Genomic DNA, 15331 nt, shown 5'->3' with positions numbered 1-15331 from the left:
TGGATAGAGATACATAGCAGAGTATGTCTACAGAGAAGAAAAACAGATTAGTTTTATTTTCAAGATCTCTTGCAAATATGGTACAGAGAGGTGTGAGATTTCTAAGGTCAGAAGCAACTGTCTGTCTTCAGAAGTAGCCGGCCAAGATGAGATGCTGCAGATCCCAAATCACTTAAAAGGATATGGAAATGTAATCCATTTGCCTTAACATTCTGGGAATAAAGAGACTGCTCTTTTTTTGTTTGTTTAAATGATGGGATTTCAGTTAAATTAAACCAAGGTAGTTCACAGATGTATCCAACTGTTGTAACTTTTGAATGAAGCAGGCACTGTGAATGAAAGCTTCAAGGGCCAGTGCTGATCTAAATCAACTAAGAATCAGAACCAGAATTAAGTGCACATCCTTATCTCCTCTAACCGATCTCAATCCTGGAATTACAAAGCATGGTCCCTCAGAAGAGATGAACAAGCAAGGAGTGTTGCCCACAGTTAAGAGATTCTCCCAAATCTATGTTTGGCTCCAGACAAAAACATTTAGCAGTTTTCCTGTTCAGAGTGGGAGAGGTGCCAAAAACTTAGTTTATTTTTGGGTCTGACTACACAGAGAAATGGTACCAGAGAGTTCCATCTCATTATCCTATGAAGCAATGGAATAACACTCGGAGAAACCTGCAGAGACCAAACGTGACCTTCTCTTCCTCAGCCACTCCAGAAACCAGCCCTCTATCAAAGCACTAGAGGGATGCAACTATGTCTCATTGGAGAAGAGCCTTCACAAAGAACCTGAAGAACAATCAAGCCCAAAGTCAAGCACAGCCCAACCAGTCAAAAGGATGCTGTCCTCTAAAGGAGGAAGGCTTGCTCCCTTGCTCGCCTTTCTTTTCCTCCCTATGCATGTCCTAGCTGTGATATCCCTTCTTTTCCTCTGCACTATCAAGATGCTTGACCGGCCCTTCCCTGAGTCACCTTAACTTATTGAGGTTACGGAGTCTAGAGACTCTCTGCTGCACGTGTTTCCCGCTGTTTCGGTAGCCCACAAAAGCACACAACAAATTCTGGCACAAGTCCAAGGTAGCCAGTGCATGGCTGGGAGCTGGAGGAAGGACAGAGAGGGGAATTCTTCACCCGTTTCGGAACCAACAAAATATTAAATCATCTCACCACGGCTCCACAAACACCTCTTGGTTTTACCCAGTGCCTTCACACAAAGCATTCTGTGCTGCAAAGGCTGCTGCTCCAGCCAAGGGACCTACCAACATAGAAAGAGAAACACCTGCAAGACCAACCACTTCTCTCCTGCCATGAGAAAGTAAGAACAATTGTCTACAACAGTGGTGGCCATGCATGTTGAGGCAAAGTATCAATGCAAATCCTTCGCAAACACCAGTTCACCCTTATTCATTTTTTTCTGCTTTTTTCCATACAGCTCTGTAAACCAGATGAGGACCACTTTCCATGGCCTTATGAACCACGAGCTACAGAGGAACCACCACTAAGTTAGACCTAAGAGCAGCAAGAACTGCATCACAGTGTTCTCTTTAGAAGTATTTCAAAGTAGAAGAATCAGATTTTTTTTTTCCTTTGGCAGTACTTATATTTGTCACAGTTACATTAAAAAAAAAGTGACTTGTTGAGAAATATGAGGTCAAAACCATTTTTGATCCAAAGAGAGTTCTTTCCGCCATTTCAAAGGGTTATGCACGTACACAGAAAAGATCAGGTTGGCTCAAATGTTTAGCTTGCCAACTTTACAAAGTTCAATTTGTAGAAGGTTATTGTACAATTTGTTCTCTATGTCAGTACGATGCAGGCGTTAGCCACTTTATCTGCTGAAGCAGAAAAAAATATTTAAGTAACTATCCAGTCTTATGACTGCCTGTTATAATTGCGTTGCCTATCTGAAGTTCAAGTAACCTCTTCTCTGCTGTGTTAAAAAAATACATTAAAGATGGCACAACGATGAGCTATATAATTTCACACTTCGGTATCTAATCATTGAGGCGTTTTACCTTCCCTCTGATTCTGTGTCCGGTGGTCATAATATATATTCATATTCTATAGTCTGAAGCAATACTTAAAAATTATTAGGACTGTTGTGGAAAGGTTTTAGGAGACGAATGGATACACCCTTGTGGTTACATAATTGGTCTGAAATCCCAAATCTGCTTAAACTAGCAGGACTCTTCCATCAACTTCACCTGGGTCAGGATTTTATGGAAGTTTGATTATTTATATTTTGCAAAAAATCCCCAATCAAAAGATCTGTATTTTTATCCAGAGTTCAAGCAACAGAAGTTGTTCAGTTTCCTGTCGTCATTAGTTTTGCTGTCAAACAACAAATACCACCCACACATGTACTTTTCAATACAATGAGACAAATGTCACGGCAATCGTTGGTTGGGACTGGAAAGTTTGGCAAAGTGCCAGAGCAGTGAAAGTGATCCCATCACAGATTGTTCAGCAGCAGCGATAACATTAAATTCCTATGGGCTCTGCTCAGCAACATGCTACTCTGAAAAACATCAACACAACTCCGTGAAATTGAAGCTGATCACCATAGGAGCTAGTGCACGTTCCTTCTGTGCGCTTTACATTTCCTGTTCAATTTTCACAAATAAACACAAAAACTAACAAGAGTTTCTCTCTTAGTCTACCGTCCTTCTGTATTCTTTGGGCTGGCCTCGAGCATCAGGAATAGTCAAGCCGCTCGCTATTTTTAGAAATAAGCAATTCAATAAATCACTTGAAAGTATTACAAAGCCAACGAGCATTCTCATTCTGAGGGGAAAACCCTTGCTCAATCCACAGCACTATTTGCAGAGCAGACATCAGCCAGGACCAGCATGTTCCCTACTGCCCAAGCAGCAAAGCTCCCATCTTTGAGATGGCCCAGTGGCACAGTTTGAGGCACAGATTTATCCTGCAGTCTGCTAAGATCTCTCTGGTGCTCTCCTAGCACTGGAATTTCTAATCTAGCAGGTAGGAAAACCCTTGAGTAGGACTCAAGGGTTCAAAGCTGATCTACAGGACTGTCAGGCTTCTCCATAACCTTGGGTCAGAAGCTAGGTTGGAAGAGCACAGGGGTCCAAGATGGCCCATGTGTCCGCATTTCTTGTAGGACACATTACAAATGTTAGTTACCAGACCATGAAAAGCACTTTCTCAATACCTAGTTTTCAGATACAAAAAATGTTACTTCCGTCTTCAAGAAGGAGGACTCAGGGAACTACTGGCTGATCAGCCTCACCTTGATTCCCGGGAGCACGATGGAGTCTGGAAACCATTTCCAGGCATATGAAGGACAAGAAAATCAGTGTGAGTAGTTAGCATGGCTTCACTGAGGGGAAGTCATGTTTGGCCAGCCTCATGAACTTATAGGACAAAATGACTGGCCTGGCAGATGAAGGGAGAGCAGCGGATATTCTCTATCTAGACTTGAGGAAGGCTTTTGTTGCCATATCCTATAACATTCTCATACACAAGCTGTTAATGTATGAGCTGAATGAGCAGGCAGTGAGGTGCAATAGAAACTGTCTGGACGGACAGGCCCAGAGGGTGTTGATCAGCAGCACAAAGTCTAGTTGGAGGCCAGTAAATGGTGGGGTCACCACTGGACCCAGTCCTGTTCAAGATCTTCATTACTGATGTGGATGATGGGGCAGAGTGCAACCTCAGCAAGTTTCCAGATGACACAAAACAAGGAAGAGCAGCTGATACACCAGATGGTCATACTGCCATCCAAAGGGACCTTGACAGACTAGAGAAATGAGCCAACAAGAACTTCATGATGTTTCAACAAGAGAAAATGTGAAATCTGCACCTGGGGAGGAACAACCCCAGACACCAGCACATGCTGGGGGCTGCCCAGTTGTAAAGCAGCTTTAAAGAAAATGCCCTGGCATCCTGGAGGATACCAAGTTGAACACGAGCCACCAATTTGCACTTGTGGCAAAGAGGGTGAATGGTGTCCTGGGCTGCACCAGACAAAGTATTGCCAGCAGGTAGAAGGAGGTGAACCTTCCATTCCGCTCAGCACTGGTGAGGCCACACCTGGAGTGCCGGGTCCAGTTCTGGGATCTCCAGTATGGGACAGACATGGACATACTGAGCGAGTCCAGCAACGGGCCACCAGGATGATTAAGGGACTGGAAAATCTCTCCTATGAGAAGTGGCTGAGAGAGCTGGGACTGTTTGGCCTGGAGAAGAGGAGGCTCAGGGGGATCTTACAGATATCTACAAATACCTAAAGGGAGGGTGTAAAGGGAACAGAACGAGGCTCTTTTCAGTGGTGCCCAGGGACAGGACCAGAGGCAATGGGCACACACTGAAACACAGGAGGTTCCCTCTGAATATCAAGGAAACACTTTTTCCACTGTGAGGGTGACCAAGCACTGGCACAGGTTGCCATGGTAGGTTGTGGAGTCTCCTTGCAGATATTTAAAAGCCACCTGGACATGGTCCTGGGCAACCAGCTCTAGATGTCCCTGCTTGAGAAAGAAGGGGGGTGGACCAGATGACCTCCAGAGGTCCCTTTTAACCTCAACCATTCTGTGATAAAGGCTGAGCAGCACATGTCTATGGTACAGACTACATATCTGAAAGCAGCCAACTGATCATTCTCAGTTTAACTCGTTGTAGACTGAAAACAGCCTAGCAAATGAGGATCAAAACTGTTAGTGGCTCCACTGTACCTCTTAATTCTCACATAGTTACAATTTTCTAATACAATTCCTTTTAAGGGCAAAGTGGTTATACTTGGTCTGTGTCCAACAAACAACAACAAAAATATTACATTAAAAATCCTCTGCAAATTACACCCATTCATTCTTTGTTATAGGAGAGTGGAGAAAAAAACCCACAACACCATCTTACAGTCTTACAACCCTCAGCTCTGCCTCCACTAATCCATGGTATATATAAACCTTTAAAAGAATTTTTTATATGGAGTTAAAAATCCCAAGTCTAGTCATGCACCACACTTCACTTGCCAGGTTTTCACTCAAGGACTTAAAGAAACTGAATGAAGTTTGAAATTTAAAAACTAATAAAGTTTATCTACTTACAAAAACATGGCTAAGCTGCTGGCGTTAATCTGCCTCTCTTGCCTCTCACCCTTTACTTGTTCTCCACAGTCCATCAGCATCCATTTGTTATCTCTTGTGTTACTCTTCCACTTCACAGAAAAGGGTAGAACAGGGTTACGCATGTTCTGGGTTCCTACACAGCCTCACCTAAAAGGATCTGGCTCCAAGGTTAGAACATGAGTTCTGGTGTATTAATAACTATTAGTATTTATAAAAATATCTTTATCGTTATTAATCTGAGAGGGAATATTTCAGTGTACTTTTCAGTTAGTAGGCAAGTTTCTAATGTGTCTTTGAGATCTCTTCGCCACTAAGTGAATCTGGTATTTGAAGCCTGCATTTTGCAAATTGCCTGTTAAAATATACTTGCACGCACATATGAAAACTAAATTAAATGGCACTCTGCTAAACAAGCAAAAAATAAGTTTGTTTTGCCCAAGATGAGCCTATAAACCACTCAAACAGTAAAGCTGAAAGTTTGATTTAAAGGATGACATTGAATTCACACACAACTTTGAAAAGAATGCAGAGAAAAGGAGAAAAAAAGTGGAGAGAGAATTCAACCCAGCCAAGCAATGCATGTAAGTAACAGGCAACTGATTTCTTCCAAACTCTGAAGAGTCTTCTACATCCCATATATCACACAGATGTCTCTATATTAAAAAAAAAACCAAACAACAAAATAACAAGAAAAACCCCATAAAACAACGACAAAACAAAACAAGAACAAAACCAAGCCAAAAAAAACTCCATCATGTCCAAAAGCATACTTTTTACTGGATTAACCTAGACTCCTACCAATATCTGCCACCCCTGCCCCACAACCTTTAGCACAGACCTGCATGTGCTCCATACTTTGTACTTATTGCAAATTCCTCTTTGCAAGGTGGGCAAAACTGAGCCCAGTGGGCATGAAGTTGAAACCTTTCTTACACAGCTTGGGCTTTCATATTTCTCCAGTGCCACAGCACAGCTCTATGGCTCTTTAGTTTTCAGACTCTTCATCTGCTCATTTCTCATGATTTTGGGAGCTGCACAGTTTCAGGAACAAATCTGTTTGTGGGAAATTCATCCTTCTGAACTACCAAGAAGTGCTCACACAGAAGACAGTATCTGGAATGAATAATTTCATGGGTGCTTATGGTAAAGTAAAGAGCAGAGACCACAGAAACATAATACTCGAGGAACAGGAGCAGCCCCCATACTCAGCTGGGTTGGAAATGTCCCGTGTCCATACTCTGAGCCTGGGGACAGAAAACAAGCTGGAAATGAAGTGGTAGCTCAACTGGGCTAAACAGAAGAAAGCACTAAGCCCTTTACTATTTATAACAGCAGAGAAAACATTGCAACATGTTGGCAAGTTATCGCAAGCCCATGTTTGTTACCAGCCCAAATCCTCTATCATAGCGCTCTAGTGGTTTACGGGCCAATTAGCGTAGCTCTGCGACTTTCAGCAGGGCTTGCTGACCAAGTACCTGACAAACTCAGCTTCGCAGAGCGCTGATGGACCCCTACTTCACAGCCACCCCTCCATATTGCCAAAAAGAGCGGTTTCCACAGGGTGAATTAACCCCAGCACAGTACTAATGTGGCTGCTTGTGGTACCTGAACCAAGCTTCGTACAGAAGATGAAATAAAGAGGACTGCAAATTAATCCACACTTCAAGGCAAAGTACGGGTAATTACACTAGTTATTCTTTTTCATGTAATTTCAAACGGCTGGAAATCTAGCTGCAGCCAAAGCAGCAAGTATGGGTTGCACGGAGATAGTTTCACGTGCAAAATGAGTCTGTATAATCAGCACCTTCGTGTTACCTGTTTTCCTATACAGACGATTGAATGAGTTCTGACAAAATAAGAATACCAGCACTTCTCAACAAGGCTTTACAGGCTCTTAAAGTCTCTCTGGCTCTCCTGCCATTACACACAGCACGCTCATGCCTCCCAGCATCGTGTTAGAACAGCAGAGGGAAAAGAAAGCAACTAAGTGTTCTCCAGTGTCCTCCACTTGGCCATCTACGTGTCTACAGCAATATAAAGAAGGAATTTTTGTACCTTCCCCATGACCAGCAGTCTCTCTCACTCTCTTTTTTGTCATACCTGTTATCTCCAAGACTTTAGAAACTGGAGAAAATAAGATTTGTCTTTATAAAGCACTTCTTCCTGCCTCTTGACACCCACACTTAAGAGTGAGGGTCAAAAATGGACCACCAGTGGTGCAGCCACACAGTGGACTTCTTTCTGGTGGAGACAATACAGCTACAAGACCTGATGCTGCAGGTACTTTTTTCATCTCGACTAGCGAACCAAATTCTCAGGCACTTTTTAAAAATATTAATTCCATTGGAGACCCTATGATGTACTCATTGATGTATCACAGGTGCTAACCATGGAAGTGACTTTGTGAAGAGCCCATGAAACCTCTAGCTTTAAAATGCCATTCCACCCAAGGGCACGGACATCAAGTGTACGTGTGCATCATCTCTACCCATACCACGCACCAACACTCTACAAAGTTCTCCCCTACACCATATCCCCCAACACCACACCTAAACGACTCTCAAACACATTCAGGGATGGTGACTCCACCACCTCCCTGGGCAGCCTATTCCAGTGTCTGACCACTCTTTCTGTGAAGGATTTTTTCCTAATGTCCAGTCTAAACCTGCCCTGTTGTAGCTTGAAGCCATTCCCTCTTGTTCTATCACTAATTACCTGTGAGAAGAGACCAGCACCAACCTTTCTACAACATCCTTTCAAGCAGTTGTAGTGTATATGTAGTTGTGTGTATACTGCAAAACCAGCACCCGGGCCACCATGCTTTCAAGTCTGGTTAAATTCTGAAGCTCTTCAGGACTTCTCTTGTTCTGAAGGGTACTGGACACTGTAGCAATTTATGCTCTCACTCAGCAATGGACACCCCTTTGATTCCCTTTGCTCCCGGACCTCAATTCGGAAAGGCCAGGTCTGGGAGTCAAATGCTGCTCACCCCATGCCAGTTCTCCGTTTGGCAGGAATCCCGTTTGACAAACCGCAGCCAGACCGTGCCTCCTGCAGTTTTGCAGTTGGACCTCTGCGTTCATTTTATGCCCAGTTCTCTCACGTTTAATCTGTTGCTTTGAAATTACTTGGAAGAACACTTAGATTAAGCTTTATGTACTCCTACACTATCCCTAAAGAAATATACAGAAACCAAAGACAATTTCTTTAAAAAATGAAATTGTAACAGTTTTTTTTTTTTAGTTTATAGTACTCAAAGTATAAACAGTGAAAGCAAAAACTGAGCAGGTCGGGATGGTTAGGAATATTCTTCTCAAGAGGGTCAGTACCTGCACCTGGTTACCGAAGATGACTTGAGAGTTTATTACATACACTAAAAGTAGCCTAATACACAGTACTCCACTCATCAGATTTACTGTCCAGAGAAGTAAATACATGCAAGCACCATGTTCTAATACGCACACATAGTTTTAAGTGCAAAGCAGAAATACCAGCAACCTTGTATTAACACTTATATTAACAGACCTACTACTCGAAAGCATGCTGAGGGCCGACAAAGAGAACAGTACACTCCGATAACCCCCCGTTACATGCAGATTTTATCTATGTAATCTGGTTGATATTTCAGATTGTTGTGCTCCATTTGAGTATTTCACACTTTTTTCCTACCAGGTACACAGGGGAAGTTTCTCTAAGCCTCCTCTACCACTTGGAGTTTCGGTGCAACTGGGAGACCGATGGGCCCAGAAGCACATTATGGTGCCCTTCATCCTCAGGATACCTGTCCAGTGTCAAAAGGTTCTGTAGCAGCAGAGTTCTCCAGCCTGTCAGGCCTCAGTAGCACAGACAGCCCGACCCATCCCGACCATAACCACATCTCATGGCCTTTGACAGATTCACTGAAAAGCTACACGGACAGGATCCAATGACCCAAGTGGGTCAGATTTATCCTGTCACTGCTCTATCAAACTTCCTCTGATACAATATGGGGATAATTTGTATTTATGCTGCTTCCCTTTGGGGACTTTTTTTGTGGTTTGGTTGGCTTGGTTTGTTTCCTTTTTTTTTTTTTTTTATTTCTCTGGATACAGGGAATACCCCAATGGTAAGAGGGCACTGCTACTATGCCAACCCTTGTTAAGTAAGAATCACTATCTAAATTTTAAAAATAAATAAATTAAAAAACCAATCCAAATGGATACCCTTTAAACTTTCATACACATTTATTTTTCACAACCAGTGCTTAACTTATCATATGAATCCTCCACAGACCTACATACAGACTTAACTGTCCTATCCCGGTTATCCCAAGAGCAAAATAACTACAGAAAACCCCTCGTGATAAAATAATTAAGCCTAAATCTGCGGGATCTCAGCCTGCCAGTGTTCAGCAGGTCCCTCCGGAACACACCAAATCCAGACCACGCTTCCACGGGGTTTGAATCGGGCCTCGGCACCCTACTGCTGCATCCAGAAACTTTTCACCGATCGCCCACACAGGTCTCCATCCCACGGCCGCCTCCCCACGCCGGAGCCTCCCGACACCCTGTCACCCACCCGCACACCCCGTAGGTGCCACTCCGCTCTGGAAAAAGCCTCTCCGCGAAGCTGAGCCGGGCTGAACGCCCCCCGCCGCCCCCCAGCAGCGCTGCTGCCGCGCACTTTACCCAGCGAAGCGGTTATTCTGCACGCTCAAACTACTTCTGACACCGGCGACTCCCCACGCACGCCACCTTCCCCCCTGCCCCGGCCGCCCCCTTCCCGCCGCCACGGGCACCCTCTTCCTCCGGGACTTGTTGAACGCTGGCCCGGCCGCCCCCGGCCCGCCCCCCGTGCCCGCAGCGCCGGGGGCCGCCCCGCCGCCAGCCCGCTCCCAGCCCCGCCGCCAGCCGCAGGCCGCCCGGCCGGGGCGGGGCACCGCGGCCGCCCGCCACCGTTCCCCCGGCCCGGCCCGGGGCACCGGGCGGCCCGGCCTGCCCCGCCCCGCCGGCCCGGCACCCCCAGCCCGGGCCCCTCCGCCGGCACCCGGCCGGGCCGGGCGGCTGCCGCCACCGCCCCTCTCCCGCCCTCGCCCTTCCCGGGACGCACCTTCAGGCTCCCCCGGAGGGGGCCCTTGCCGTGGCCGGTCAGCGCCGGGGGGGGAGTCCCCAGGCCGCCCTCCTCCTCCTCCTCTTCTTCCTCCACCTCCACCACCACGTCCTCGTCTTCGTCCTCCTCCTCCAACGCCGCGGCGGAGCCCTCCCGCCGGGGCGGCCTCCAGGCGCTCTCGGGCTTGGGGGGCCGGCCCCCCTCCGCCTGCGCGGCCGCCGGCCCCGCGCTCAGCCGCCGGCTGCCCATGCTGGAGCGCTTGGCCAAGCGCCGCGCCTGCATGGTGCCTCCGCCCGCACGGCCCGGCCCGGCCCGCCTCCCGCCGCGCTCAGCCCCGGCTACGGGCAGCGGCAGCGCCGAGCCCAAGGGGCGGCGGCGGCGGCGCTCACCGGCGGGCGGCGGTGGGTGTGTGCGGCGGGCGCGCCGCGGCCATGGGGGCCCGCGGGCGAGTCCGCCCCACCGCTCGCCCACCTGCTCCCGCCGCCGCCCTCCTCCTCCGCCGGCCTGCCCGGCCCGGCCCGGCCCGGCTGTCGGGGTCCGCTCCCGCTCGCCTTTCCTCGCCGCCGCCGGTCCCCGGCACCAAAACCCGGACTGGATTCCCGCCGAGCGCGGCTCCGCCGGGCGCTGCGCGGGGCCGCGCTGCCTCCGCCCGCAGCCGCGGAGGAGGGAAGGTTGGGGGAAGGGGGGTTTCCCTGTGGAGCGGCCCCCGCCGGCTTCGCCCCGTGGGGAGCGGGTTGCCGGCCCGTCCCTGCCGCACCCCCCCGGCGTCCACAGTCTGTGTCAATGGCGGGGGGTGCCCCGCAGCCGCCGCAGGCGGGACGGACTGGCGGATGTCTGGGGCCTGGGGGGGATACAATGATTTCACCTCTCCCCAAAAATCATGAATGGAGAAAAAAAAAAAAAAAGAAACGGAACTTTTGGGGAAAAAAAAGGCTGAGAAGAGACTGGGTTGTTGGTTTGGTTTGGGTTTTTTTGAGATGAAAAATTGAAGCAGGGCTTCAATTCAGCCTGTCGAGGAGAAAACTACTCAGGATGGTTAGGGAAATAATTTCCAGTTTAAATTGTAGTACTTCTGCGCTTTAAGCTTTCAAATAGCTTCCTGAAAAGTTTTTTTAAATGCAAATAGTTGCCAATCAGAGTTTTAAGCTATTGCAGTCACCGCTTAGATTTATTACAGGCTTCTATACCATTTATTAAAGCCTCCTGAGATTGAGTTATACTTCAGGTTGCCACATGCTTTTTCTAACTAACCTCTTCCTCTACAAGTAAGTTTTAAGTCTGCATTTACATGTCATTTTTGAGCCCTATATTCTTTTCCATTTACGAGCGAATTACAGTAATTCCCTTTTCAGTGTTCAGTACCTTTCTCCCCACACATTCTGTTTTAGAGACAAGCCAACGGGTCAAATGTATACACCATATGTCACCATGGGGCCAAGCTTCACCTCTAACGCTAGGTTAATTTGTCCCTGTCAAAAAGTAGTGATATTTATTCATTTTGGAATATAGCATGCAGTGCTTTCTATGCAAGAAATTATAGATAATACAGTACCTATTCTTAAATGAAGTTACTTTTCATGTCTAATGATGGAATTTGTTTCAATTTCCTCAACCCAACCCCACAAACCAGTTATTTTCATTCATTCTTTCAAGGTTTCCTGAGACTGCACCTCTGGACAAGATCCGCAACAGAATCGCTGGCAAATTCTGGTGTATCAGGTCTTCCAGCAGGATTTCCCCACACATCTAAAAGTGACATTTCCAGACATTTTACTGTGGCTTTGCTCAGCAGCACTGGAACGTTGGGGCAGCCCATCTCACAGCAGAACAGCAGCCAAAGCCCTTGGTCCACGCCGTGACAAGGTGTCACGTCTTTTTTCCAGCCAGAGTATGGGTGTTTAGCTTCTTCATAGCCGGTCGAGCGGGTCAGTCATGGGTTTTTGAAGCTGATGTTGCATAAAGGATAGATTTGTGGAAGAAAAAAAATAATTAAATGCTTTTGAGTTTTATTTCTAAACAATGTTCAGAAATAAGGTTTAGATTTCACAAAATGTTATGCTTCAGTTTTGCCTTAAACATGAATTCCACCATGAATTTAAATGGTATTCTCAGCTCCTTCATACTGGTACCTCAAGGGCATAGAAATGGAATAATGCAAATACCTCCTAGTATTAAAATTATTTGAAATATTTTGTATCATTTGAATACAACCTAAATCTAATTGTGATCTTCTGTAGTGGCCCGTGTTCACAGTTACCTGAATTATAACCACATTACTGAAGGTCTCGTTCCTATCTGCCGCACACTGAGATAAATGTTGAGAGAGTTCCTTGAGGTCTTCAAAGGTCTGTATGTTTTAATCGTAGCAAGAACAGAATCAAAATTAGAAATTATGTACACCAAATGTGTTATCACTGAATTGGATTATGTGTGCTAGCATGAACACAGCAAATAACAGAGTGGAGACCGAAGGATCTCTTGTAGGAAACAGCAATGAGAAAGGCCAGTTTGGCTTGCACAGACATGTCTGTTAACTTCCATGACATTTCAGCCTTTATTTGAACTTTGTATTCAGCCCTTTCATCAGGTTAGTTCCAGGACTGGCTGTAAGATACAGATGACTTAACGCCTCTTGCCCCGAGGTTTCAGTGAGCAAACATAAAAGCAGAGATTGTTACCAATAATCAAGCTTTTAGTTGTCAGTTCAACAACAATTGTTTCAAAAATTACTAGCTGGGTTCTGTGGTTAGGGAGCGTGGTGGCAGGAGGCAGAGAGGAGAGGCTCAGACAGGTTCTTAGAGACACAGAAAACGTCCCGGGCCTGGCTGCCTGCCTGCCTGCAGGAGGTTGCTCCGTTCTCCAGGATGCTGCCTCTTCTCCCCCAGGACTCCCGTAGGTCATGGCCCCTCAGCTCTCAAAGCCGAGCAGGTCAGCCCTGAAAAAGCTGGGCAGGGTGATGGAGGAAGAGTATAACCAAATTCTGGTGGAGGCAGAGGAGACAAAATAGTTTTGGGATCAGGAGGGAAAAGCAATGGCAGCCCGGAGTTCACCGGGCTGATGGGCAGGGCAATCCTGGATAGGGGTTTAGAGAAGAATAGTGACTTTTGATTAGTAATCTGAGCTGCTAATGCTTTTTACTCCTGCTGGGTTATCAAATGCAATGAGAAGCCAGTGTTGACAACTCTACAACAGATTGGTTAAAGATTTCTAGCACTTCCCAGGCAAGCCAGATTGGAGCGGTAGTAAGAATAACTTCTCTCACAATATTTGATACAAACAAAAGATAGAAATGACTGTTTGCTCCATTTCTTCCAGTCTGTCTGACTTGCAGTATGAGTGGAGCTGAAGCTGATCCCATATTGCCCTTTCAGTGCTTCCCAGGGGAGTTAAATTATGGAGAAAGTTTTCTAAGGACAGTCAGGGAGCCCTAGATAGAGTCCTCTTCAGTATCTTTAAATTCACAAATACTTAAGAGCCAAACACAAGCCATAAGCCACTATCACCCATCAACATTTTTTCCCTGAGACTCAGTCTTAGCACTCTTGGGGTGAACTGCTGAACAATTCTGGCCCGTAGCCACATCCTGACATCGAGTAAATTCTTGTGATACTCAGGGTAATATGGTAACACTTAGCTAAACAGAGATATCTCATGATTGTACTACAGAATAACATGCCTCTAACGAAAGTACAGGCTCTGGCTATAATAACAACTGTTTACATGTCAATGATTTCCAAGCTTATTAAAAGTTAATGTGCACATTTGCACTCCCTTTGTGTATACAGCTTTCCAACACAGAAGCGTTTCAGATGCTTCTTTGCCTATAACTTTAGCAATCAGTTCATATTTCCAAACAAGAAATGTCTCTCTAAAGACACACGAGACAATTTGAACGATAAGTATATATGAGCATATATATCTCCCTTTCTTCTAGAACAATCTGTGAAGGTGAATTACGGTGACAGGTTTGCAGTTCATCTTGAGTAATTATTGTCTAAAGTCTTTCCGTAAATCCACTGGGATTCTGTGCACTAGCTGCAGAAGAAAAATCTAGCTTTCCCTGGCACTGCCTTAACTAGTCCATACTGATTAATGTCTGGTGGAGTTTTCTTATGATACATGCTTTTTCCAAACATTTTATACAGTCCATCTCTGTTAAGTATTCCTCTCATTTTTAATATAATTATTTACTGATCTGTTTGACATTTTGTTCCATTCAGCTGCTGCTACTTTATCCTGCGATCGTGACTGCAGGCAAGGCTTGCCTGACACCACGTCGGGGAAAGAGTCCGTTTCGCTTTGAAAAGCGGAGATTCTTCCCTAATGCTGAGGGAGGCACTGCTCTGTAACCACCTCGCTTGCTGGTCCCAGAGCTGCTTCCAGCAGGATCGATCGCATGGCAATGCAGCTGCCAGCAGCGACGAGCACTAGCCACGGCTAAGGAGCACTAGTACCGTTGTGCTTCAGTTTGCCTCACAGGAGCAGGCGGATACATTGACTGCAGTTTGCATTTTGCTGGACCACCCAGAATCCCACCTCGACTAGCTCTGTGCTTTTTTTTTTTACTACTACTTTTTTTTTTTTTCCGATGTGCCTGCAAGGAAAGAAAACATTTATTGATTTATGTTCTTTTAAAAAATGCCCATGAATGTCAGCATTTTATCACTAGAGGCAAGATCCCCTCTGCTCCTACCTCCTCCCTAACCGATGCCTTTAAAAAAACCCTGGCAGCAATAGGAAGCAAAGGAAACCTCAATGTTCGGCACATTTAATCACCTTTTTTTTTTTTAAAAACACAACCTGCTCGAGTAGTCACTCACTTTTCACTTGTTAGTGTGCAACAAATGTATTTGTTTGAGCTTTAGTATTCAAACCAGGATGTGCAGTAACCATGTGTGTGTTCCACTTCTCTCATAATCCCAGGCATTTGAGCCCCTGCCAACTTCTTTTATTTGGGGACCTGCCTCCTCCACACCCCCTTTGTAAACTTTGCATTTGTTTTGCTTTATAGTGATCATTGAAGTTCTCACTCCAGCTGGGAGGACAGTCAGGCACCTTCAAGAACAAGGCAATGATTGACAATATTAGGCAGAAAATTGTCTACCAGATGCTGCTCAAAAAGGAGAGGTGGCAACCTCCCGACCCCCTTCTCAGTAAGC

General features: G+C 46.1%; 1 protein-coding gene across 1 annotated transcript in view; it reads right to left on the bottom strand.

The window, feature by feature from the left end:
- Positions 1-10893, bottom strand: part of ZNF704 (zinc finger protein 704) — a 99760-nt gene extending 88867 nt beyond the window's left edge. The window contains exon 1 of the mRNA XM_054193219.1: positions 10173-10893. Coding sequence (XP_054049194.1) covers positions 10173-10454 — 282 coding nt within the window. The 5' untranslated portion in view covers positions 10455-10893. The remainder of the gene's footprint in view (positions 1-10172) is intronic.
- Between the last annotated feature and the right edge of the window lie 4438 nt (positions 10894-15331).

This window comes from Rissa tridactyla, chromosome 2 (genome assembly GCF_028500815.1).
Source record: "Rissa tridactyla isolate bRisTri1 chromosome 2, bRisTri1.patW.cur.20221130, whole genome shotgun sequence".
In the NCBI taxonomy this organism is placed as follows: Eukaryota; Metazoa; Chordata; class Aves; order Charadriiformes; family Laridae; genus Rissa; species Rissa tridactyla.
This window is presented reverse-complemented; position numbering and strand designations above follow the sequence as displayed.